The following is a 26,147-nucleotide window of genomic DNA, read 5'->3' as shown; positions in this document are numbered from 1 at the left end:
GGAAAGCCATGTTCTCTAGTTGGGCATGAGCCTGCCAGCAAAGGCAGCCATTTCAGAGAAGCTTGTTGATCAGTCACTGTTCTAATCAAGGAGAAAAGCAACCTAGAACTAAGGAGAAATTTCCTGACAATTAGAACAATTAATCAGTGGGATGACTTGCCTCCAGAAGTTGTGAGCGCTCCAACACTGGAAGTTTTTAAGAAGAAATTGGACAACCATTTGTCTGAAGTGGTATAGGGTTTCCTGCCTAAGCAGGGGGTAGGACTAGAAGACCTCCAAGGTCCCTTCCAGCTCTATTGTTCTGTTCCGTTCACAAGAAATGATAATTCTCCACAACAATCTTTTTGGCATGGAATGGACCAAAAGAGGTCAAATGTAGGATTTAGCCTTTCAGAGATCTGCTCATTTTGAAGCCCACCTTGCACCTAAGTTCTCCCCAGTGCTTTCAGAAATGCCCAAAGCTTTCCATTTTATCAAAACGTAAAGGTCTTTCCCCTGATTTATTCCATCCATTTCATCAGGAACTTTCCCCCACCACTCTTGATGACATTGGATTATGGATTTCCTGCCTGAGCAGTGGGTTGGACTTGAAGATCTCCAAGGTCCCTTCCAATTCTGTTATTCTGTTATTCTGTTCTGTTAGATGCTGTTAAAGGAAGCCCAGTCCCTCCGGGATAACTTGTGCCTGGGGAATGATTCGGATGCAACAGTGGAGAAGCTTCTTCATGTTTACCAGCAGCTACGCAACCCCAGCCTTGTGGTCCTGTGAGTGTCAAGCAGCGGCACCCCTCGGAGGATCCCACTGCCGCCTCTGCCCAGAGCTGGTGGATGAAGGGAGCAGCAGGCTGTGCACTTTCTGGACGGGAGGCTGAAGCAGGGGCGTGGCAGAGAAGGGGTGGAGGATCCCAACAGGCAGACCCCGGCTCCTCTGGAGACTGAAGGATCAGGGGCCAAGCTTTCTCCTGCAATCCCCAATCCTCTTCCCTTTGAACACAACTAGCTCCCCCGCCCGCCCTCCCTAGGCTCTGTATTTTATGCCCACCCTGGACGGGCGCCTGGTTGCATTGTGACGCTCTCACACGCAGGCAGGTGGTCCGGTCCTTGTGTGCACGTGTGTGCAGAGATGCCCAGGTGCATGTATGTAATTTGGATGGCTAGCAAGACGCTCTCGTGGCTGAGGGTGGTGTGTTGTGGATTACCCTCGATGTCGTTAGTTTAGCTTTTCTCGCTTTTGGTGGCACTTAACGTTGCTGTGGCAGGCAAGTCTGGTGAGTTGTCAGTGGGGAAGGGAGGGGGAGATTTTGCTGGAAATGCAACGCCTTTTGGTTCATTCCGAGCAGCAGCAGCAGCAGCCACCATCACCACCAAAGGGCTATGCTTCTAGCTGTGTCACATTTTTTCAGAAAACACTGTGGAAAAAACAGGCTGTCACATACCTAGGTAACTCAGGGGGTGCTCTTAGTACGGCATCCCTTTTTCTAATGGGACATTTTGCTCCTTTTTCCAATATGTTTCCTTTCTATAAACTACTTGCTTGTCAATTTCCAAGGCAGAGACTCCTGCAGACTTGTGTTTATGTGTGTTTTAACCCGTCTTTGCTTCTCAAGGGGCTTGTATTGATGGGAAAATGTCCAGCGTTTGTCAAGCTGTTAACTCCTGGGATAGCCCTCCCTTGCTGGGAAGTCCAGTCTTTCCTTCCCTTCCCTTCCCTTCCCTTCCCCTCCCCCTGGCAGCCTGGGGGCTTTGCCTGCTGCCTCCCTGCTGAGCTAATGCAGCATCTGTTTTAAAAGCTGCCTCCTCCTGATGAATAATTGAAAAGCCACACCACCGGCACTCACTGGCTGGCACTAAAGGCCATTAGGAAACACACCATCGCTCAGGGGTGAAGGCTGCCATGCACTTTCCTCTTGTCCAATCTGGAATAATTGATGTCATGGCTGCCCTCTGCCCTCAGTGAGAATCCTCACCTTGAATCCCGGAGCTCTTTCGAGGCAGATGGGGCTGTCCTCCCCCCCTCCCATCCCCATGCGGCCCTTTCCTTTGTAGTTACCAGGTCAGCCTGAAAAATTTAAAATGGGGGGGGGGAGAGAGAGAGAGAGAGAGCTGTTACCACCCACAGGGGGAATGCCTGCTTTGTGTTTGGGAAGCTGTCCAAAGCCCTGTTTCTTGAATCTTAGGATGCCCCTCGCCTGACCTTTCTTTCCCCGATAGAGGCAACGACCGGGCGGTCCAAGCAGCAGCAGCTGAAGTTTCCTTGAGGGACCCCCGTTTTTTATTTTATTTTTTTACAGAAGCTGCCGTTTTCCCCGGCTTACCTAGCTGGGTCAGGCTCCATAAATACACTCACATGCATCTATGTAATTAACCTTCCAAAATGAAGGTTAAGCGAACCTTTGCTGTTCAAGGCTTGGGAATAGGTATTGAGCGAAAGGAGGAGATATGCTGCTCCTCCCCCCATCCCACCTTTTCTAATTTCTCTTAATATATTGGAATTCAGGTGGATGCTCCTGCTCCTTCATCTGAACCCCTGTAATCTTGGAGTGCTCCACCAGCGGCATTTGCAAGGATTTGGGGGTGGGGGAGGGGACAGGCAGCACTGCTGTGTCTGAATGGGAAAAAGCAGGGAACCAAATAGAGAACAGTCCCAGCGCCCTTCTTTAGAAAAGTTCAGGTTTCAGTTACTGATAGTGCTTGTGTGGACTGCGATTCCCTGCTCGTGTCCTCGCCTCCTGCTCAGCAAGCCCTGAGTGGAAGAATTGACAGGTCTGGGTCTCAGCCTCCCTGCAGTGCTAACCTAATTGGACGCCGGCCAACAACCATTCAGCACTGAATACGTACAGAGAGAGTCCAGACACACACCCCAGCTCCATGAGGAGCAGGAATTGGATTTAGAGAGCATCTCTGCTTGGAGAAATCATAGCTGGTGGGTATTGAAGCTGGAGAACCTAAGGAGAAACAAGAGGTTCCTAGTCACTGCAAGGAGGAGGAGGAGGAGGCTACTCCCAGGGCCCGGCTGGAATTGTTTTGCTCAAAGAAAGGAAGTCAAGTCCAAATTAATCAGGTCTCCAGACTCCATCAAAGAATTCATCCTGGCACTCAAAAATATAATTTCAGGATCCTAGTCAGAATACGTGACTCCTACCTCGTTTCCTTTCCTAGAAAGTATCCTATTTGTTTATCATCAAGAGTGTCAGCCACACTTTTCTCAGCCAAACTGAGCTCTGATTTATCCCATATCCCCCACTATACACATACCTTTAGGGCGATAAATTTGTAGAGCAGACGCACTTGTGTTTTCTCATTATGAATAATTGTGTGTAATTCCTCTGCAAATTGCTGGTCTGGTCTTCTGCATTAGGAATATAGTTGCACTACCTTCTTGCCGTCAGCAGAGGTCAATATGCCATTAACTCTGGGTTGCTTGGAGGGGATTTCTCTGAGGTCCATGGAGGCTGAAGCTGAGCAATGCTATTTTGGCTCTAAGATGAGAGGTCCTTAGCCAAGTGGGCCATAAGATCCACAGTATATTCCTTGTTTAATTCTTGGGAATATGTCTCATGTTGATCATCCCAGGATCAGGTGACCTTATGGCGGAGCCTCTTTCAACCCTGTTCTCTTGCCTAAGAGATAGCAACATCACAGCTACCCAAACCATTTAGCGGTCTTTTCCTCATTCTAGTGAGCTCTCTCTCCAACATCACACAAGCAGCAAATCCGCTGGGATCAGCAGGAGTTTAAAAGCTCACCTGCTGCTCCTTGCCCAAGATCTCTCAGCAATTTTGAAGCCGCCTTCTGTCCAAATGCAATACACTGAGCGCTTGCTTTTGTGTGTCTGAAAAACTAGCAGTGTGATAGAGCTGTTATTTCCCCTGTGGCACAGATGCATTTCTTTCTTTTGCTATCTTTTTCCTATGCAGACTAACACAAAACACATTATGCCTGTTCCCTGAAAAATGAGAATCTCTTCAAGCTCAAAACATACGCACAAAAGAAGGGTGTTTTTGTTATAGTGATGTGGTGGTGTGTCTTTCCATAAGCCACATAAGTGCCTGGTTTGAAGTCCAACCCAAAGGACATACAGATCGGTCCACGTGTTGCATTAAACATGACTTATTTCACCAAGATTTTTGGATTAAGGCTCACGAGAGTTTTACAATTATATTTCCAAACCGGAGTGACCAGATTGATGAAATCTGTAACACTAAAGCTAAGTAACTCCCACTTGCATATATGCATGTTTCCCCACTAAGGATGGTTTACAAAAGTACAATTACATCTGACTTTAAACAGTATGGCTCAACAGAGTGACTGAACCTACTTATACACTTGCTTTGCAGCAGCTTGGATAACACCCAAGTGCGCTCACATTGGTTGTGAATAATGCACAGATCAAACATTTTGCTCGTGTCAAGATGGCTGGCTGCTGCAGAGAGATGTCCTGGCTTTTTGATGAATGCCTACTATGGGTTGCAACAATACATCACTTTGGTATTGTTCCCAGTGCAATTAACAGATGTCAACTGTATGTGGAAACAAGTGAAGGGGGGGTTCATAACATGAAAGCGTGCAGTGCTTAATAAGTTGTTTAAACCAAATATATCTGAGTCCCTACACGATTTTTCCTCTCTAATTAGGCAGGTCTTTTCAAGCTTTCCCACGCATAAAAAAGAAAAATGGGCAGAGGCCTAACCCTGCATTAGCTCAGCAGTCATAACTTTTGCCCGCGTTGGCTGCTTTTCTTCTTTCTTTCATTGAAATTCACGTCGAGCTTAAACTGGCGTTCACTGCCCATCTCCCACAGGCGGGGGAGCACTAACCAGCGCCCATTCATTCATCCTTTCAGCGTTTCGAAGCAAGGCAGGCGATTTACGAAGCCGGTCTCGCCCAGGCGGAATCGCACTCCCCTGCAAAGGTCCCCGTCTGCCAGCGATGCCATTTTCTGGATTGGGGACTCGCCCCGCTGCCCCAACAGCCGGATACAGGGGGGCGAGAAGGTGGCCGGGGGGGGGGGCGGGCAGGCGGCGCCGCAGTCCCCAGTGGGAGTCGCTGGTCCTCTCCGCAGCGCAGGCATGAAGAAGCAGCTCGCTGTAGGTTCAAGAGAGGCGGCCACCCCTCGCCTTGCGTGATTTGACGCTTAGCGACCGGAGCCAAGGAACTCCTTCTCTATGAATGAAGCGAGGAACGTGTCTTTCCACCCACCGATTGCACGCGCACACACCCTCAGCCCCATTCAAACCCTAATTTGGCTTTGCTGGCCAGAGGGCAGATTGGACGCCTGTGTCCCTCGGTCTGTTTGCTCGGGGAAAAGGCTGGATTTTTATTTATTTTTTTAAAGGGACGCTGTGTTCTTTTTGCCTTTGATGTGAGGCGGTTCGAGATAAGCGAGATTCGATACTGCATCATTGCTACTCTTGTGCGGTTTCCTAACATCTGCGGCTGGATCTGGGGTCTAAAGTCTGTCGCTGTTTGCCTTATATGGCTCTGTCCGAACTTGCCCTGTTTCCTTTCCCTTCAGGGCAGGGGAAAAAAATTGCCTTTATAAGGGCCGGGGACAGCGGGAGGGAGAGGAAGAGGAGGAGGCGATCTCGCTGTCGCCTTTTTTTTGCAGCACAAAGGATTTCCGCTTCTCCTTCCGCGTCTTGTACTCGATCACCTGGTAGACCATCATTTGAATGTCTGCAGCCCCCGCCCACATTCCTCAAGCTAGAGAAACCAATCGGGCTGCCTGGCTTGCCTTAAACCCTAAATCGGCCAGTTTTCTTGTTTTTTTTCCCCTTTCCCCGATCAAGTGTTTGTAACCTTTTCCCAGAAAGCTCGGAAGGTTTCCAAAGCTTGCGTGGCTTAGCGACCTTCATATTGGCCCAATAGAAGCATTGCCCCAATATGACTTTTGAATGAGAGGCTAAAGGACAACGAATTATTCCGTAGATTCATTCTTTCTCCCTCCCTCCCTCCCTCCCTCTCTTTCTCCCTCTCTTTCTCCCTCTCAAAAGTGGCAGCTGCATTCTAAGGCAGGTGGTTTTTTTTCCTGGCTCCAGGGACCGCTTTGCTTACTTGCCTGAATTATTGTCAGGTACTTGAGAGAGGCCATTTTATTCCCCATGATGGAGCCTTGTTATGGGACCCTGTGGAAAACTTAAATGGCAGCTCTCGCTGGAGCACAGCTGCCCTCCAGATGAAATGCTGGCACCGAGACACCCGCACAGTGGAGAGGTTTTCTGCCCCTGTTTGTGTGTAATGCTGCATCCCTCTGTAGCTAATCGTAGTTTAAAACCTGCTACTGTATGCAAGCTCACCCAACATAGCTAATTCGCAGTTCAGAATGCCATGGCAGACCCAGAATATTCACTTTACTGAGTAGCCAGTGAGTAGCCAAATATATCCAGCCTTGAGTTAAAGGGATAGAGTGGCTCTTAAAATGCCAAGTATATGAAATGTGCTGAGTAAACTGTGTCAACTGAATAGTTCAGTTGGGTCAGAGTCCTGGAAAGCACAGGCCACAGGCTGTGCTGCTCTTTGTGCTCCATATCACACCTCCATCTATGTCCTGACTTCATAGCATCTCCGTAACTGCCATGGGTATTTTTCTCTTCTCTGTATAAGCGTGTGTACATGCATTGAGGTGACTGGTACAATAAATGCTTTGGCTAGGTATTCAGGAACTCCCTCTCAGGTCCATTAGAACAAGATCTGGTTGATAATAATGCCAGCACAAAGCATGGACTAGACTGGGTTAAATGTTTACACAGAAGCTTCTGTTGCTTTATACTGTGTATGCTTATAAATCGGGTGTGTAGGAAACAAAGAACCCCCAGGAATTGTACAGATAGTCCTTGCTTATTGCCTACTTATTCCGTGACCATCGGAAGTTACCATGGAAATAAGATACCAGTTGAGAAAATAATGTTATGACTAATTTATGACCATTTATGACCTTCATAGTGTCCCTTGGTCACAATTTTGCCATTACAGGCAGTATGTGCTGTCCTTTGCGTGACCTGTGTTTTATTTCTTTTATTCCCCTTTGCAAAACAGAGCTATCAGAGAAGAAGGGATTGCAAGAGAATAAACTGTTTTGTTCTTTCATACATTGAAAGTGATCACGCTGGTAGACTGGAGCTAGGAGTCACAAATGTGCTAGGCAAACAGCTTACACTATTCTCTTGAAATCTCTTTCTCTCCAATCTCTTGTGAGGAGAGAGGAGAAATAAAGCAAGTGATTTGACCCTTCTCCTGCTTGCAGAGCAGCGAGATGGGAGAGGAAGACATTTCAAGACAGTAAGCTGTTCATTCTTCTACATATTGAAAGCAATAGAACATGCTGGCAGCAGGAAAAGATCGGGCAAAGGAGAAAGTGCCTACAAAAATCACTTGGTTCTTTTTCTCCCCATTCTCCTCACAAAGTGGAGAGATTGGAGAGAGATTTCAAGAGAGTATTGTAAGCTGTTTGCATAGTGTTCCTGCCCCAAGCTGTGCCGTAATCACATTGCTTTCTTTGTGTACAAGACAGTAAGCAGGCACTGGAGCACTCCAAAGGGCAGGAGAAGTGGGTAGGAGGCAAGCAAATAGGTGAAGTTGTAAAACTGTGTGGTCTTGTCTCTTTCCAGCCAGAAAACACTGTCATGGTCATCTGACTTCCCACTCAGCAACTGCTTTGCTCAATGGCAGAGTTTCTGGCCCCAGTTAGGGTTGTTAAGTGAGCACTACCTATATTTATTTATTTTTTAAATCCATAGGCTGCCTCTTCAACCACATCCACGGTATAAATAGAGTACACATCTACATGCGACTGAATTAATTATTCTGTTTTATGGATCTGCATCTTTTTACAAACCGCTGTAATTTTCTTCATTGTTATTGCAGTTTAACTTTTCAGGTTTTGAGCAGATGAGTTTTTAATGACTCTAAGTTGAAGAAGTAAATACTAGTCTCATTCTCAGATGCAAATATGCTCATACAGTACCTTTAGGACAACAAATCTGAAATACTCATTCATTTAGTATCCACACACTCCTGCCTGTTTGTTGCCTTTGGATAATGAGAGGCTATCCATTTCTGGGGGTGGGAGGTGGGTGGGAGTGTAGAAAGGCTGCTTCCACTGGAAGATTTCTGTTTTTGCCTGCACCACATTAGCAATAGTGTTGCTTTTCAATTGCTAGGCATTACTTTAAGAGTAAAAATAGAGAAAAGGGGTGCAAAAAAACAAAAACAAAACCTAATATGGCAGAATGCTGTGAATTCTGAAACAATACAAAAGTCCCAGCCAAAACTCGCTCAGCCTCTGTTCTCTTGCTAAAGGCCTTTGCTTTTTCCAGTGCTGTGGAAGCAGACCCATTCCATCAGGCAGGAGAAACTAGGGGAGCCATGTCTGTAGAGATCTCATAAACAATGGTGTTGCATGACAGCTGTTGGGACAGGAAACTCCATTGAACCAGCTTCCTTCCTTTTCAGGTTATTTGCGGAAGGGATGTCGGATATAGAAGCAGAGTAGAAGAGAGGCTGCTTCAATAACTGGACAGCCCTGGGCATTGTGAAAATTTCCTGAAGAGCAACTCTTGATTGTAAAATTAATCCTAACTCAGGCAAGAATTCCACAGCCTCAGCCCTCCATTCTTCATATAAAAAAGCTCATCCATCACTAATTTTCCTTCCTTTAAATCTTAGTCGATATTTTGTCCAAAATTCCATTTACTCCCCTTCTTGTCTTACCCCAGGATTTTATTTTATTAAAAAGCTCGCAATAGCTGGACCACCTCATTCTCCTCCTGCCAGGTGTTTCTGAGTATGTTAGCTTCTAAACTATATCTTCGGCATCTAGAGTAGAAGATACATGACATTTTATGCGTTTATTGCCTTTATTTCATCAGATTTGAATCCCACTTTTTATAACATCAGCTCAAAGGGGTATACATAGTGTGCTCTATCGCTCTCTCTCTGTTTTTCCTCACAATACCACCCTGTGATATTTGGGCTGAGAGAACAGCCACACACAACCAAATTCCTTCCATCTTTGGCTACAACCTCTTGAGTCAGGATATTAAATGTGGGAAGGGCTTGATTCAAAAGAGCTGCTCCTAGAAACAAAAGTAATCTGGAAATTCAGGATATATTAAACATATTGCAGGCCTTGACTGAAACTGCCAAGAGCAGAGAATATAGGAACATCCTGAGCCTATTGCTACTTAGCTTTAAAAGACCAGATTTTAAGGGCCAAATAACTACACAAGCCTTTATTATGTTGGGAATTGGGAGCACCCCTAACCTGTGTCTTCAGTTATTGCATCCGGCTAGAAGGAGCTGACTTTCCACATTTCCAATGAATCCTGAAACTGTCGTGTCTCCTCTGTTTTGCATACCCACGTTTTCTGGAACATTGACATTCCTACATCAGAGGTCTTGTAAGGTATGACACCTCTGGAGGAAAAAAACAAGGATGCCCTAGGGAAACTGGAAGGGAAATACAACCTCTGTGACTTAGTCAGACACAGCACAGTAACCTCCTTCTAGGAGCCTTACTAGTGTGTCACATCTAAACTTAGGCAAGGAAGACAAAAAATAAAATAAAATACCCCTAGGTGAAGAGGTTCCTCTATCCTGAGCCATCTTTTTCCTTGCAGGGTATGGAAGCTTAAGGCCCCTCGAGTCCAGGTGCCAGAACTCACCTTCCCCTCACATGCCACTCTGAGCCCTGGAGCATCTCAAACCCTGTGGGGGAGGCTCAGTACTCCCAGAATGTCGCACAGTTTAGGGTATCGGCATCAGCCCGCAGATTTCCAGCTGGGTCTCCTCGTAAGTATTTGCCATTCTTCCCTTTAATGGCCACCCGGCTGCATTCGCGGAACTCAAAGAAGAAGTCCTCAGACGTCTCACCATCGCTGCACACGGTGCCATTGCTAGCCACGTACCAGAACCTGTCACTGAAGCCTAAGAGCACCAAAGAAGCACAAGTCATTGGAGGGCGCATACAATGGAGCCGCTTGGCCTTATTCATTCTAAACTCTTGCTTGGATGTTTCCCTGATAGTTTTTCTTATAGGGAAAACACATGCAAGTCAGAAGCCATAATGGAACAGGATCAGTGGTGAAATCCTCCTCCCTCCCCCGGTTCTATCCAGCTCGCCGAACCGGTAATGCCGGCGGTGGGAGGCTCGGCCCACCCGCCGGGACATCATTACGTCCCATTTTTTAACCACCTGTGCATGCACAGAAGGTTCTGCGCATGCACAGAAGAGGTGCTCCCACGCGGGAGCACACCCAAACTGGTAGTAAAGGTAAGTGGATTTCACCGCTGACCAGGATGTTCAAACTTTGTAAAGCGGTGGTTGAAATATGACAATGAGCACTTGTGCCAGGATGATGAGGTCATTATGAGAGTTCTTTGGGGGGGGGAACTCTAAAGAGACAACATTTGTCCAGCTCTCTTATTCAACAACTAACACATTCAAGTTCATAGTACAAAATCTAGAGTGCAGATGGTTCCACCATATGCAAGAACATGTTAGGAGAAGTGAAAATAAAAGCCATGTTAAAAATAGCATGAAGCCCCAGGCTCCCTCATTAAAACACTGGCATATGCATCCTTTGCCAAGGCCAGTCCTCTGTTTAAATGTCTTCCAATTGAACAGCTGCCCATAGCTGCTCAAGGTAGAGGAATGAGATAAGAGAACAAGGAATTGCCCACCCCAGGTGGCACCTGCAAAACACTCTCACTTGGTCACAATCTTCCCCCAATACAGGGAGATTTGATTCCTATCACCATAATTATTTCCCAATAAGTATCCAGAAAGAAAAATGAACATGTGCAGTTTTGGGTTCTTTTGCAAATCGGTATCTTCTTTTCCTCGCATGTAGTAGAGGGTGGGGATGATGGAACAGTTGGAGCAAGGAGGAAATGTTCTCAATCTCTTTCGTGTCTACCAACAGCAGCACAGCAGCTAACTATGATAGCCCAGAGATAGCTCCATATGGCAAGTCAGATGTGAGGCTCCCTTGTGACTTGGATAACTTTCCACAGTTTAATCTACTGTGTGAAATTATCTGATGGATTGTAAAGATCTGCTCTATGTTAATTTTTTAAAATGCCCTGATGCTCTTAAACTGCCCATTATAGCTGTTTCCCTTCCAGTTTTAATTTTCTTTCTTCAACAGTCAGTAGCCTTTGACTGTTGATCATGTTCAGTTTTCATTAGGCCTTTTTCTTAAAATCTATTTCTCCACTTGTACAATAATACTTCCTTCTTGTGGATGGTAACACAGGTGGACCTTGACTTACAACCACAATTGGCCCCAAAATTCCTGCTACTAAGTGAGACATTTGTTAAGTCAGTTTTGTCCCATTATACAACCGTTCTTGTCACAGTTAAGTGAATCATGGTGCTTATTACATTATTAACGTGGTTGTTAAGTGAATCTGGCTTCCCCATTGACTTTGCTTGTTGGAAGGTTGCAAAAGGGGATCACATGACCCTGGAAAACTGCAACCATGAGAAATAAAAGTAAGTTGCCAAATGTCTTAATTTTGATCCTATAGCCATGGGGATGCTGCAATAGTCATAAGTGTGAAAAATGGTCATAAATCACTTTTTTCAGTGCTGTTGTAACTTCAAACAAATTGTTCACTAAACAAATTGTTTTAAGTCAGGGACTACCGGTATTTTGTCTACAGAAGCACTGGCACTTAGAATATTCAATAACTATTATTATATAGGGTAGGGATGACTATAGTTATATAATAACTATTATTATATAGGGATTACAACAAAATGGACATGTTTGCATGTGATTGTATATGGGAGCTTCAAAGCATAAACACTAAGCAACTTTTGAGTATACTAGTTTACACTCACATGCAGGAAGTGGCCCACTGTGTTTCGTGTATGACATGGGATTGATTAATTAATTAATTAATTAATTAATTAATTAATTCACTGTGTGAATGAAGAATGTTCCCCAGCTCCTTCTCTCTTCCAACCACCCAGTTTGCAGTCAACTAATTACCTTTGACCTGGTAAGCACCATCATTGAAATTGAGGTGGAAGACATCATAGATGGAACGGTTGGCATCCAACAAGTTGGAGTTGCGATGGTAACAAACAAAGCCATGAGCCCCACGAAGAACTAGAATGGGTCGGTTGATCAGCTTGAGAACAAATTCTTCATCTTTCCCTGTGGCAACAACTGGAACTCAGTGCATTCTGAGGTTAATGAGACTACCATAACCCTGAAAAGCTAGGAAATCTAAAAAGGATATTTTACACAAATGAATACAAGGTTGCTCCCTTAGAAATGCCTGTTTCTAACAACATGTGGATATTTGGCAAACAGAAGGGAAGATTTTAAGTAAGGGTTATGAAGTTGGGGCTTGTTTTATAGTCTTATTTCTGCAAGTTCCCTGCATCTGCCAAAATTCTAGAAATATTGAAGAAACTGCTTCTTTCCATGCTTGGGTAATCCAAATAGGATAGTCTCTTAATTCTGAGACTAAATAAGTCTTGCTTTAGGATTCTCTTGTTAGCTAAAATTGTTTTCCCATACAGGATGCATAACTATTTACCAATAAAAGAGCTCAAGACTGTTCTAGATTCAGCTCAAGAACACACCGATGTCCTCTTGTCAGCCTGTATTGAGCAGATAAGTCTCCTTTGATTTACCTGTTCCTTAGTAACTGATCTGAACATCTGCTTTGCTAACTATGGCTTCAAAACTGGCTGATTAGGGTCTACCAATTCAATGATAAGGTTCCCATATTTGCTAAGCCAGTGGTGCTTAACAATGGTTGGTTGCCCCTGGTTTGGACCGGTTCGCAAGAACCAGTAATAAATCTGGTGGGAGGCCCTGCCCACCATCTGGATGTCGTCATCAGCAATCTGCGCATAAGCAGAAGCTTCTGTGCAGAAGCAGAAGCAACGTGCATGCGCTCGCTTCTCTCGCACGCACGCGCGATCCTGTTGCGAACCGGTGGTAAAGGTAAGTAGAACCCACCCCTGGTGCTTAACCATGCTTGGTTACCCAGGTTCACATAACATGTTTAACTCAAAATAAGCATATACTGGTAACATAATGCTTAACATACTGCTGAACACAGCTAGCATCTCTAGAAATAGACTGGGTTTCTTCCAACTTCCTTGGAAACTTCAGTTTTCTTCAATTCTCTATCTAGCTCTCCACTATTACACACAAAGACTTTTCAAGATCTAGTCTGGCTCTCTCCAATCCCTCTTGATTTTTATAAGCTCCAAAGTTTATTGCTTGCAGTGGGGGATAGAGAGAAAGATAATGAGAGTGTAATCCAATGTATTTGGAGGGATCCAGATTTATACTCTCTTTATTTTTGCCTATTAATTAGAACTATATAGAAATGTCAACCATACTTTCAGATATTGTGAGAATGTCTGGCTTTGTTCTGCTTTACCATTTTTGCGATTCCACAAAGCATGCAATTGTGTTAAATAGTTGACGTCCAGATTTGGTTTGTTTATTCATCTTTCAAAGCCATTTTTAATATGAAAGCAGTAGAAAATGAATGGGTTTGACTAATCCACCACTCCACTAAAACTCCAGTGAGCACAGCAATTGCCAGAGATGTTGTGGTCCTTCAGTATCCAAAAGACAACCGATTTCTCACAATGGCTTCCTACTTTTTTTTTTTAATCTAGAAGGACTGAGCTTCTGAAATAAAGCCCACAGGGAGCTTCACCGTCAGGATCCAGGCATAAGACTCACCCACTCTGTCACTGACAGCTGCCAGTTGCCCATTCTTCTTGGTGCAGATGTATTTGCCATTGTTAGCTTTAAGGGCAACACGGCGACCACGCCATTCAAGATCGAACATAGTGCTGGCGGATCTGAGGAAACCAAAGCAGAAAGGAAGAGCACGGATTGATGGGAGAATCAGAAAGGAGAAACTATTCATTCCTTCCAAAGATTTTATTCTTTCTGTTCTATTCGACATTTATTACACATATAAAGCTGACATACATCACACTCCACAACATGGGAAGGAGATCTATGGAATCTTGATATATTTGTAAAAAGTGCACCTTGGTTTGTTTTTACAAAGGTTTATTGTGCTCTATTGTAGGGGTGTCAAACTGGATTTCTTCAAGGGCCGGATTAGTATCATAGTTCTTTGTGGGCCACCGGGGGGGGGGGGGAGAGACGGGGCAAATGCCTCCTGCAGTATTCTGCCGGCCAAAATGGGGTGCGAGGGCCCCCTACACCCCATTTTGGCTGCCAGAGGCACCGCAGGCCAGTCCTTTGCTATTTCCAGGCCGGCCCTACGGGCCAGATTTAAACATCCCATGGGCCGAATCCAGCCTGTGGGCCTTGAGTTTGACACTCCTGCTCTGTTGCAACCGTTTTCTGAAGGCTTAGATGCATTACTATTGAACTTTACCCTACCTTAACTCATTGGGTTTGCAAGTTTTCACTGACTCACTAATCCTCTGCATTACATATACTACTAAATATTGTAAGTATTTTTCCCAAAGCACCAGAAGGCAAGACAAAAACAGTGGATGGAAACTAATCAAGGAGAAAAGCAACCTAGAACTAAGAAGAAATTTCCTATTAGTGAGAACAACTAGTGGAATGGCTTACCTTCAGAAGTTGTGGATGTCCCATCAATGGATGCTTATAAGAAGAGACTGGACAGCCATTGTAGGGTAGGGTATCCTGCTTGAGCAGGTGGTTGGACTAGATGACCTCCAAGGTTATTCTATTCCTATTCCTATTCCTATTCCTATTCCTATTCCTATTCCTATTCCTATGCCTGTTCTGTTCTGTTCTGTTCTGTTCTGTTCTGTTCTGTTCTGTTCTTGGCAGTGCACAGACTGAGAGAAAGTATGTAGGGTGGGGAATTTGCCTTACTAAATGAAAAATGAAGGTCAGGAAACATATTTGTAATGCACATTCCCCCCTCCCCTCCAAAAGCAGGAGCTTGAGATAGCACATATCGCTGAATATTTTCATTTTTCTTTGACACGGTTCCAGTGAATTGTAGCATAAAAGCCCCCTGGCTATTTTCAGGGGCAGAAATAGGATTTTCCTAGATGTGACAAATCTCTATAAGGAACTTCAGGGATCTTTAGCGCTTCATTTTATTGCCAAGTCCTATCCGGCCCTAGTCTTTGAATAGGCATTCATGTCACTGAAGAAAAATAGGGGGAAAAATATTTCTTTAGTGTCTACATATATGTTTCCAAGTGTTAATCCCACTCACTGTTAAATATTCTAATTTTAATCTAATCTACTTTTGTCCAGTTTTAGCCTGCAGCCTTGAGCTCATGCTTGCCTGGATTAGAAAGTTCTTAAATGTTCTTGCTTAAAAGAAGTGTCACATGTTAAAGGGGAAGTGAGGGCGCAGTTGGAGGAGGAGAAGGCAGAGAAGCTGTTGTTGGATCGCCCAGATTCTAAAATTAAAAACAGCTAAAAACAACCAAGAAGGTGGTGCTTGTTCTTCATTGTATTGAAACCAGGACACTGAGAAAAGATGTTATTCTTTTCCCTCATGTTGTTTTCCCAAACTAAATGATCTTCCTGAAAATATTATTTTTCCCAGGGCAATGGGGAAAGTAAAAGAAATACGTTCAGATACTCACATGGATTTGTACTAAACCAACAGCCACTTCTGAAAGGGATTTTTTTAAAACCAGGAAATGATTGGAGGAAAGGCTGACCCCCTTCATTGAAAACCTACGGTAATCCCATTCTTCCTCTCTTGAGGGTGCTTTTAATTTCTCAGCATCCCAGATATTCCACAGATTCAGTTATGTGGTCCAAAGATGCCACTGACATATTCTCCAATTCTACTATTAAAAGTTCTCAAGCAACTGAGAAAACATCTCGGTATAACAACAACAACAACAACAACAACAACAACAGAAAAAACACCCCAGACTCAATAATTGTTGACAAGAAAGACAAAAGAGAAAGATAGTGGATAGTGGACTGAAGACAGCAGAAGAAAAGAGAAAGAACTGAAAAAAGTCACAAAATACCAAGACTTGCAAGTCGAAGTGGAATAACAGTAACAAAAGAATGCAAAGATAATGCCAATAGTGATTGGCACCTTGGGTGAAATTCCAAAACAATTAGAGCACCACTTGAAAATCACCACCATTGACAAAATCACCATTACTCAATCGTAAAAGGCAGGTTTTCTTGGAACAACGTATATTCTGCTATAATATCATTTAACAGCATCAAACAGCAACATCTGCCTATCCCAGGTCCATGGGAAGGACTCAATAGGTCAGGGGTGTCAAACTTGATTTCATTTGGGGCCGCATCAGGGTTGTGTTGGCCTTGGGTGGGGTGGAGTGGGCGTGGCTAGGGTGGGCGTGGCCAGCTTGATGTCAGTCGTGTCAGGGCGCCTATGGCCCGAGCACTCTGCCATTGAAAATTGGCTCCTCAGCTCCGTTTTCAGCTGGAACTGCCTCCTGCAACCCTCTGCCAGCGAAAATGGAGCTTGGGAGGGCCGTGCTTGGCCCTCACAAGCTCTGTTTTCAGCCACGATGGCCTCCTGCAGCCCTCTGCCAGCAAAAACGGAGGCCCCCTCATGCTCTGTTTTCTCTGGCAGAGGCACCGCGGGCCGGACCTTAGCTGTTTCCAGGGCGGCCCAACAGGCCAGATCTAAGCACCCCTTAGGCCTTGAGTTTGACACTCCTGCAATAGGTGGATAAAAGTGCCAAATCCAGTCTGATTATCTGGCTGACTGTGCGATGAACTATAATAAATTTAATAATCTATTAAATGTGTAAGCTGCCAAACTCTCAGTATCTCTGTTGCTCACAACCATCAATTAATCAAGCATACAAACAAATAATAAAATCAATGTAGTCCAATGCCGAATCTATGAAACTAGATTCTGCAAAAGAGAATTATGAAATTAGTTCTGATCAAGCAGTTGAACAATTTTAACCTTCCACCAACTGACTGGCTGTTATTTGTGTAGAAGCAGATGAACGTTTCGTACAGGAATAACTTTTTAAAAACACCCACACCCTCCAAATGTCCAACCATGGATTTCCGCACGAGGTGTGTGTGTTTTCAAAGAGATGGAGTCATTTGCATAGGACGTTTTTCAACCTGGTCCATTCTTACACATTTGCTAAAGTTATTGGTTTGGACAGGGGAGGGGAGGGAGAGAAGCAGAGAGACTGTGTTGGAACAGTTGCTGCTGAAGGAGGAAGGGACATGTTCTTGAGAAACAGCAATTGTCTAAATGCAAACTCTGCAGAGGAAGATAAATGGGGGAGCAGATGCCAAAAGCAGCATCTTGCCATCATGACACAAGCTTCCCCCCTTTTGCACAGGCACATTAACTCTATGGGTCTGCAAAAAAGAGAGACAGAATCTGCTTTGTGATGGTGCAGTGTTATTTTTGTTGTTTTGATGAAAACCTACAGTAGCTCTTTGCTAAATCTGGTGCCCATTTCTCCCCCAAATGAGTTCTTCATTATGATGCCTAGTGCGTGCAATGGACACACTTCTGAAGTCCTAATTATTTAAGGTAGGACTATGCAATCTTCTTATGCTTAGGGGCTAGAGACCATGTCACCGCTGAGACTAGCTGCTTTGCTTGACATTGCCATCACCAAAATGGCTGCCCAAGGAGGTGGTAATGATCTATAGTGATGTCTGCCTCACAGACAGACATGAAAATATATTCCTTTTAAACCATATTCGGTCCACTGAGCATAGGTTATCAATTCCTGCTTTAGGGACCTGCCAGCAAAATGAAGACACAGTGCAACTCACATTTCAGTAGCCATAGCTTGAATCCCTCCATGTGCCACTAAGGTCCAGTAGTTGCCTGTGTTGGAATGGAAAATGCACTTCTTGGTTTCTTTGTCAATCTGCATCTGGAAGGTCTCATGGTGTGTCTCTTCATCTTGATTGGCCGAGACATTAACACCTAGAAGGAAGAACGTATTTTCAAATCATTTAGTTACCAGATATCCCAATTCACATCTGATCGAGTTTGTGAGAGAAGATGCCAAGTTCCTTAGAAAAGCGCTCAAGTAGTGGTACTAATTTAGACACATGGAACTTGTAAATAATTATTTAAATTATTAAACAGTACACTATGCTTTATTAACCACCCATTATTAATAATAATCACTACAAATTTTATGTAGAATTTATAATCCTCTCAATAGGCAACAAGACTCAACTCTGCTCACTTTGAGGAAAGCCTTCAAGACCACTAGGCCCAGCTGAATGAGAGTTCCTGATTCATTGTTCTGTTATGTTGTGTGGTTACATTTACATTTGTTTGTTGTTTATTGTAAAATATATTTATTTATTTGTTTATTGTTATATGGTGTCCTTTTCTGTCCCTTGGAATATGCATTTATTCAACCAATTTATAGGGCCAGCCATCTAACAATGGGCAATGAAAAAGATAAAAACCATAATTGTTCAAACTAATTAAGAAGAAAAACTGACTTGAGGCTCTTATAAACATCTAATTCAAGCATATCACCTACACCTATTCCCAAACTCTATTAACATCCTGGCCTCAGTGCCTTGGAGAAAAGTCAGATCTTCATGGACTTCTGGAAAGCCAGCAGGTTTGGAGCTGTTTATATTATCTCTGTCAGAATGCTGTTCTATAAGATAAATACCATGACAGAATTGCTTCCAAAGGCCCACCAGATGACATTTATTACTTTACTGAAGGGACGTAGAGCATGCCTTTGCATTGCAGATAGGCAGTCCCACAAACAATAAGGCCCCATGCTACGTAAGTGACAACCAACACCTGGAAGTCTACTGAGGACTAGCATAGTTCACATAGTGTTATGTAGGGGTACCTTGGTATACCCAACTCAGAATCTGTGGTTTCATTCTGGACCAGCTGAAGCTTTAAATGATTTTCAACAGTAGCCTCATATGCAGTATGTTGTAGTGTGTTGCAGTAGTCCACTCGGGAGGTGACTAAAGCATGAGTGGCTGTGAGTATGCTTCATGATCTAAGAACAGGCACAACTAGTGCACATGAAATATTTATACAAAGGCTCTCCCAGCCACAACTGCCACCTGCTCCTTAAGATGCAAATCTAAAAGGAGTCCTAGAGTGTGCACTGACTCTGCCTGAGGCCAAGATGGAAATTACTAGATATGAGAGGCCCTGAAACCCAGAGCCACTGATTTTCTTTCAGCTAGTTCTTCTCCATCCAGATTCGTACATTGGCCTTGGGAATGTACCTTGATGGGATCATCTGGATAACCCAAAACATACGTAAGGTATAAGAGATATATTGATTATTTTTGACCCCACATCAATAGATACTCTTGCCCACCAGTTTCATTTAAATCTTATAGAGGAGTGGAAAGAGAATTGATCTCTGTGCCATCTCACAAAACAGAGGCCTAGGGCTGCACCTTTCCCATATTACCAACACTGATTGAAACCTGGAGGGCAGAGAACCACTGAAAAATTATGCCCCCCAGTCCTGGCACCCTTAGCCAGCACAGAAGGATACAAAAAGCAACTGGGGGAATCAAGGAGGGCCAGGATTGATACACTATCTCCATCCTAGCAGCAGAGCTTATCCACATGTACAATGAATACTGCATGCTACTATATCCTGGCCTGAAACCCGACTGTAAAGGGTCCAGATTATTTACGTATTTATTTAAAACATTTGGGTAGCTGCCTGTTTTAGAATTAACCCTGGGTAGCTCACAACCAATAGAACAATATAAGCAATCATAAAACCAAAAGCAATAAAACAATAAAGCTAAAAACCAGAAAAACCTGGTGCCACAATTGCATTGCCCTGATGAAACCCACATTCTTAACCCATCCTGACTTCCCGCTATCCCAATATTTAGGAGAAGAGCTAGATTTTAATGTTCTGAGGAAGGATAAAAGGTTAGGAGGCTATTGGGTTTCATGGAGCAGAGCTGCAATGAAATCTGCTTCCTTATACTTCCTTTGGAGTATAAGTCTTGATAAGCTATAAGCCAAAAAGGAGACTGGACCGAAATTGCCCAGTACTACTAAGCTGAGTGATGACCTCTTGAAGAGTGTTATTCCTTGCTGAACTCACATGACTCTTAGCTGAGGGTGGACAAAACATTTTGAGTCGAGAATAGATTTTGACATTCCTGGAGAGGCTTCAGACGGCTGTTTTGGGCTTCAGGCAACTATTTCAGGCTCAAAACCTGCTTACTTCAGAATGTTTTGCACATTGACGTTCCTCACTAGGATTCCAGTCATGCCAGATTTGGGAATTATATTTGCTGCCCTCAATCCTGAATATCTGGGAATAAAGGGAATTGAAATCCAGGAGACCGAGAAAGGCTTCATTACTCAAATAAACTGATGTTACATCTAATAGAAAGCCTGCATGCTGGTTATATTTGATGTAACATCTTCCCTCACTTTGGTTTTACCTACTATTTACTGTTTAATGGGTTTGTAAAATATTTTATTTCCTAGTTTTATTATAGGCCGCCTAGAGTCACTTTGGGGAAAATGGGCAGCCATATAAACTTGTCAAATAAATAAATAAACCTCCTCAAAGCCTTGTGTCTTTCCCTCTTATTCCATAATTGCTGGAGTTTGCTCTAAGTTAGGAACCTCCTGGAGCCACAGTTATTAAGATTGTGCGCAAAAAAAGTGGTGTAAGTTTAAAAACCAAAGAAGTTCCCAAATTCCCTCCAATCCTGCTTCAGAATCTTGACAATGATAGGCCTTTGCACTATTACTCTATTAATTGAGGTCTTCTATGTTCAGAGGCCAAATGGGGCTCCTGGCCATCAAAGGGTTACCTACTGCTGAGTTACCCAATATGTTTGTTCTTAATCCAGGTCTAGCTTTCTTGGCATGGTAAATAGTAACCTAATTCTCAGTGCTGACCATAACGACCAAGGCTTTATACAGGCACCAGAGGCGTTATGTCAAAAGCCCATCATGTACCCTTGCACAGAAAGCTTCTCCACCTGATTCAAAATGGTTGGTGGTCAGTGCTCCAAAAGATGGAGAATTCTGTGGTAGTTTTTTATTAACCTGATAATTTTCTCATCAGCTCCAAAACAGTAGTCATCGGTCTAATAACATGCACAATGAGAGCAAGTAGATTTATACCTGCTACTTACCTTCACTGAAAACATAAAGGAAGATCTTCCATTACTCTTGTGCTCAATTAGAATTGAACATCTGTCACATATACTTAGAGTATTTAATACAGCATAAACTTGGAAGTAGGCAGGATCCACTCAATCCCGTTCCACTTGCCAAATCTGCTCCACCCCTAATCCTCATGTTAGGAGGTCATTGGAAAGGGAGTCTGTATACAAGCATTAAGAAGTCAAGCTATTTTACCAATGTTGCTGCAGCCTTTGGTTGATAATAATAATAATAATAATAATAATAATAATAATAATAATAACAACAACAACAACAACAACAACAACAACAACAACAACTACATTTGCCAGCGGGCATTAACCCAGCTTCTGAAGTGTTCAAATGTAAATTAAGAGCAGGAGCACATTGCCTGCATAAAAAAAAAATGCAGGTGACAGTCATCTTGTACTATTAAACAAGGAAATGTCATAGATGCAATTAGGGACCATGACCAAGAGTTATTTGTTTTTATTTTATTTTTTTTAGCAGCGAGTACAGGAAACAGAATAGAAAATGGAATCTCAATAGCATCTCCCTTGGCTATATGTTTTATACTGCATATCTGCTGACAGTAGAGAGTGTCTCATCTGACCAAATAGAAGCTGAAAGAATCCAAGAGATGCTGAGACGAGGGAATGTGACAGGCACCCGAGGCTCCTTGGAATATTAAATGACCTGGCAAAATTGTGCAGATTACAGCAAACACAACAACTGACACAAAAGAAACTGAATGGGAATGGTCAGAAAATTATTGGCAGGCAATAGAGTATCCTTAAGGACAGAGAATTCAAGTTCCCTGTACTCTGGTCATGCAGCCTAGAAAAGCAATTTGTTTCTCACCTCAGAGACAGCACTAGGAGCTGCATTGTTATAACACCAGCAGCCTCTCACGTATGCTAGAGAAACGTATCTGGATGAGAGGGAGACTTCAAAGAGTATAAAAGAATGGAAGGCTGTGATGTTTGGGAGGACGCTGCAGGTAAAATTAGATCATAAACCCGGAAAGCACTGCTGAGTTCCCTAAAGAAGCTTTAGAGAATGTGGATTATGATGTGTACATTGAACTTCCCGGGTAAATATTTCATAGTGGCAGATTCTTTAAGTAGTGCCTTCCTCTATAAATCCAGTGATAAGAGTTTGGTAGGGAAACAGAGCTGACAGCAACCTAAATTTTATTGTAGGAAGAGGGGGGGACACACCAACTAAAGCTTTACAGATCATTGGGAATATGGATGATGGGTGGCGTGAGATGAAACATGAACTGCCAGTGGAAAACTACATCCTCATACTCAAAGAGGAATGAGTTTAGTATTGGGGATGGGATTATTGTGCTATTTCCTCTCCCTGAAGGACAAGCAACAAAAGGAGACTTGTATTTCCATAATATGCAGTGTCAATATTGGAGAAAGGTTAAAGAAATCTAAAGGCAGGAGAAAGTCTGCCTTTAAATTTGCTATTCTAATTTTTGGCAAACATACTCTGTTTGTGTACTAGATTTCAAGTAATTGTACATAAACTACAGAGACATTTTGCCTCTTAGAGATTAGCTGTACAATATTCTCAGAAAACTGGGCACAGTTCGTATCAAGCGAACTCAAGACCTTCCAGGCACAGTGGGAATTTGAATATCAAGCATTTTCGCCTGTTTCTCCTCAGAGCAATGGAAAAGCAGAATAAACTGATCTTGAAGGTCAAAAGAAGAGGAAAGAAAGTGAGATCATATTTCTAGCTGTGCTTTTCTGGATTTTTTTTTTTTTTTGTACATAAGTTGGAACAATCAGAGTGCAAAACTGAGACAATCCAAGTCAAACAGGATGTGTGGTCAGCCAAGTTATTTTTTGGTACCGTAGTAATCTTCACAGGATTTGGATCAGGGATGATGGACTGAAATTTGCAGCCCACGTGAAGTAATCTACTACTGACAGGGGACTTCAAGAGATCCACTGCATTTTTAGCAGTGCAAAACCACCAGCAAGCTGAATATGATCATAGACCAACTTAAGCACTGATGAATTGATGAGAATACTCTCCACAGCAAGGAGGGTTTTGTGCCGTTCATCTCCTGCATGTAAACAATTTGATTTAAAGACAGGTTAAGGAATCTTTTCCTAGATTTCCAGGTTGCTGTATTATACTGTATATTTGAATCTCTACTAAAAAAAGTCAGAAATTCCTCTTTCTATACTATTTCTTTTTGTATTTTTTTGTTTGTTTTTGTCACCTTTTTAAATTTTCCCTTTATCAACCCCCCTCCACCCATTTTTCCTCTTTGTGTTATTTTGTATTTATCATTTCTTTGAAACTCAACACAGGTAGTCCTGAATTTACAATGATTTGTTTAGTGACTGTTTTAAGTTACAATGGCACCAGGGGAGGGTTCTACTTACCTTTACTACCGGTTCGCAACAGGGCTGTACACGCATGCTTGCTTTGCTCACGCACAAGCGTACAAGCTTCTGCACAGAAGCAGAAGCATTTTGATGACGTCAGGGTCAGTGGGCAGAGCCTCCTGCCGGTTTTACTACCAGTTCTATAGAACCTGTGCGAACCGGGGGCAACCCACCACTGAATGGCACTGAAAAAAGTAATTGATACTTAAGACTGCTATAGCATTCCTGGCAGTGGTGGGTTGCCCCCGGTTTGCACCGGTTCTATAGAAGCGGTAGTAAAACTGGTGGGAGGCTCCGCCCACTGACCCTGATGTCATGAAAACGCTTCTGCACATGCCCCATTGCGGCCCCGTTGCAAACCGGTAGTAAAGGTAAGTAGAACCCACCCCTGATCTCTGGGATCACATAATCAAATTTCAGGCACTTGGCAACTGACATGTATTTATCACTGGTTGCAGTGATCACATTTTGCAACCTTCTGACAAGCAAAGTCAACGGGAAACCATGATTCACTTAACAATTGTGTTACTAAGTTAACAACTGCAGTGATTCACTTAACAACAATGTTATTATAAATTAACAATTGTAGTGATTTACTTAACAACCGTGGCAAGAAAGGCCGTAAAATGAGGCCTTAACAACTGTTTTGCTTAGCAAATGGAAATATTGGGTTCAATTGTGTTTGTTAGTCGAGGACAACCCATATTCCGCATATTGAAGTTTTGCACACACACAATGTGTGCATGTAATTACCGGTAGGTAGAAGTGAGCAAAAAGAGATACTGAAGCAAACACAAGGATTAAGACAAGCATAGAGTGGGAGAATACAGATCGCAGGAACAACTGTCAGAAAGCATCAGCCCACAGCTTGAAAGAGAAAGAATATAGGGAGAGAACAGAGGTAGAAGTTAAGAAGATTTAGAGAGTATATAAGTAGTTTTACTTTACTTTGATTTTTGAATGGATGCGCGTACCACTCGAAATCATCATGTTTTAAGAGCCTGTGTGACATACTAGTTATAGTATTGAGTGGCGGCACTGGAGAAACCAGATTCTAGCCCCTCTCTCACCAATGTGAGATTCTCACTGGGTGATTTAGGACCCATCACTTCCAGCCCAACGTATTCCTCAGGGTTCTTATGAGGAATAGTACAGGTAGACCTCAACTTGAACAGTTCATTTAGTGACCGTTCAAAGCTTACAACAGCACTGAAAAAAGTGACTTATGATTGTTTTTCACACTTACAACTGTTTCCACATCCCCATGGTCACATGATCAAAATACATACACTTGGCAACCGACTCTGATTTATGACGGTTGCAGTGTCCCAGGGTCATGTGATCCCCCTTTGCGACCTTCTGACAAGCAAAGTCAATGGGGAAGCCAGATTCGCTGAACAGCTGTGTTACTAATTTAACGACTGCAGTGATTCACTTAACAACTGTGGTAAGAAAGGTTGTAAAATGGGGCAAAATTCATGTAACAAATGTCTCACTTAGCAACAAAAATTTTGGGCTCAATTGTCGTAAGTCAATTCATGTTTAAAAATCACAGCAGTGATTGGAGATCATTTGAATAGTAAGGGATGAGTGGGAAGGAGAAATTTCTCTCCTTGTAGGCATAAAGTTTTTGCTGGGGTAGACAGGGAAGACCAATTACTACTCTCCTCTTAGCACTATTTTGCAGGATATTCAAATTGACAGAAAGGTGAAAGCCCATTGGTCAGATAAATCCCCTGGCCTGATCATTCCATTGGCAACCTTTTTCAGCCAATCAGCTTTGCTCAAAATTTAGCTCCTCTCTGACCTTTTTATATTTTCATTAGTCTGGTCTTCCTGCGTTTTCTAATGTGAATATAATGGGCTCTACCACACATCAATGGCTAGAAGGTATGGGAGCCGTATATGGCATGGAAAATTTATATGCCATGCATTTTTAAAATGATTGTGCTATTAAAAATGAAGCAGATTTCCCCATTTTTCTCAAAACAGCAATTATTTGATAATAGCAGAGACTTTTTACCTTTTTGTTATTTTTCTCTCGAAATTGCTCCTGAAGCTACTTTTCACTCTCTAGAGAGAATATGAAGTTATTTTTCATGGCTGCATTAATATGTAATCCGCCTTTCCCCAAGTGATCAGAAAGATATATGACATAAATGGCACTGCATCAATGGCCAAATTTTATTCTATTACAGAAACAGGGATACAAACATATTGAATGGTGACAAGGGAAGTGGTGGATATCTCTGGCTTTTTTGGTCTTCCTATTGAAAGTTACCTGATAGGGAGAAAACTTACTACTAATCATTCTCCCTAAACTCTGAAGTGGGGCTGAGAAAGTGAGTTTTGACACCTGAATAGTTAACAGTTGTCTCCTCTCTCGAAGTTAATATCAAAGTGTGGGGGGGGGAGGGGAGTTTCTCTGCTCTTCTAGATGAAAGGACAGGAAGAGAATTCCTGAGGGTTTCTACGAGCTTAATTGAAAGAGAGGATGAAATGTTACCTGCTACCTTCCCCCATCTCTCCTGCAGAGAAGGGGCTGACAGCATCCACATGCACATGGGTACACATATCCAGCAACATAAAGTAGCCAATGGGAGCTAAGAATGTTCC

The 26,147-nt window shown here is 43.1% G+C and overlaps 2 protein-coding genes across 2 annotated transcripts in view; one reads left to right on the top strand and one right to left on the bottom strand.

The window, feature by feature from the left end:
• Positions 1 to 1,548, top strand: part of FAAP100 (FA core complex associated protein 100) — a 29,335-nt gene extending 27,787 nt beyond the window's left edge. The window contains exon 9 of the mRNA XM_070934717.1: positions 644 to 1,548. Within this exon, the coding sequence (XP_070790818.1) occupies positions 644 to 769 (126 nt within the window). The 3' untranslated portion in view covers positions 770 to 1,548. The remainder of the gene's footprint in view (positions 1 to 643) is intronic.
• An 8,170-nt stretch (positions 1,549 to 9,718) lies between these two features.
• Positions 9,719 to 26,147, bottom strand: part of FSCN2 (fascin actin-bundling protein 2, retinal) — a 28,895-nt gene continuing 12,466 nt past the window's right edge. Inside the window, exons 2-5 of the mRNA XM_070934716.1 lie at positions 17,760 to 17,916; positions 13,722 to 13,843; positions 11,997 to 12,164; positions 9,719 to 9,924 (exon numbers count right to left, since the gene is read on the bottom strand). Of these exons, the coding sequence (XP_070790817.1) occupies positions 9,719 to 9,924; positions 11,997 to 12,164; positions 13,722 to 13,843; positions 17,760 to 17,916 (653 nt within the window). The remainder of the gene's footprint in view (positions 9,925 to 11,996; positions 12,165 to 13,721; positions 13,844 to 17,759; positions 17,917 to 26,147) is intronic.

This window comes from Pituophis catenifer, unplaced genomic scaffold (genome assembly GCF_029215685.1).
Source record: "Pituophis catenifer annectens isolate HBS135680 unplaced genomic scaffold, rPitCat1.0.hap2 SCAF_2, whole genome shotgun sequence".
Taxonomy (NCBI): Eukaryota; Metazoa; Chordata; class Lepidosauria; order Squamata; family Colubridae; genus Pituophis; species Pituophis catenifer.
The sequence above is the reverse complement of the archived record's forward strand: the minus strand, read 5'-3'. Positions and strand labels throughout refer to the sequence as shown.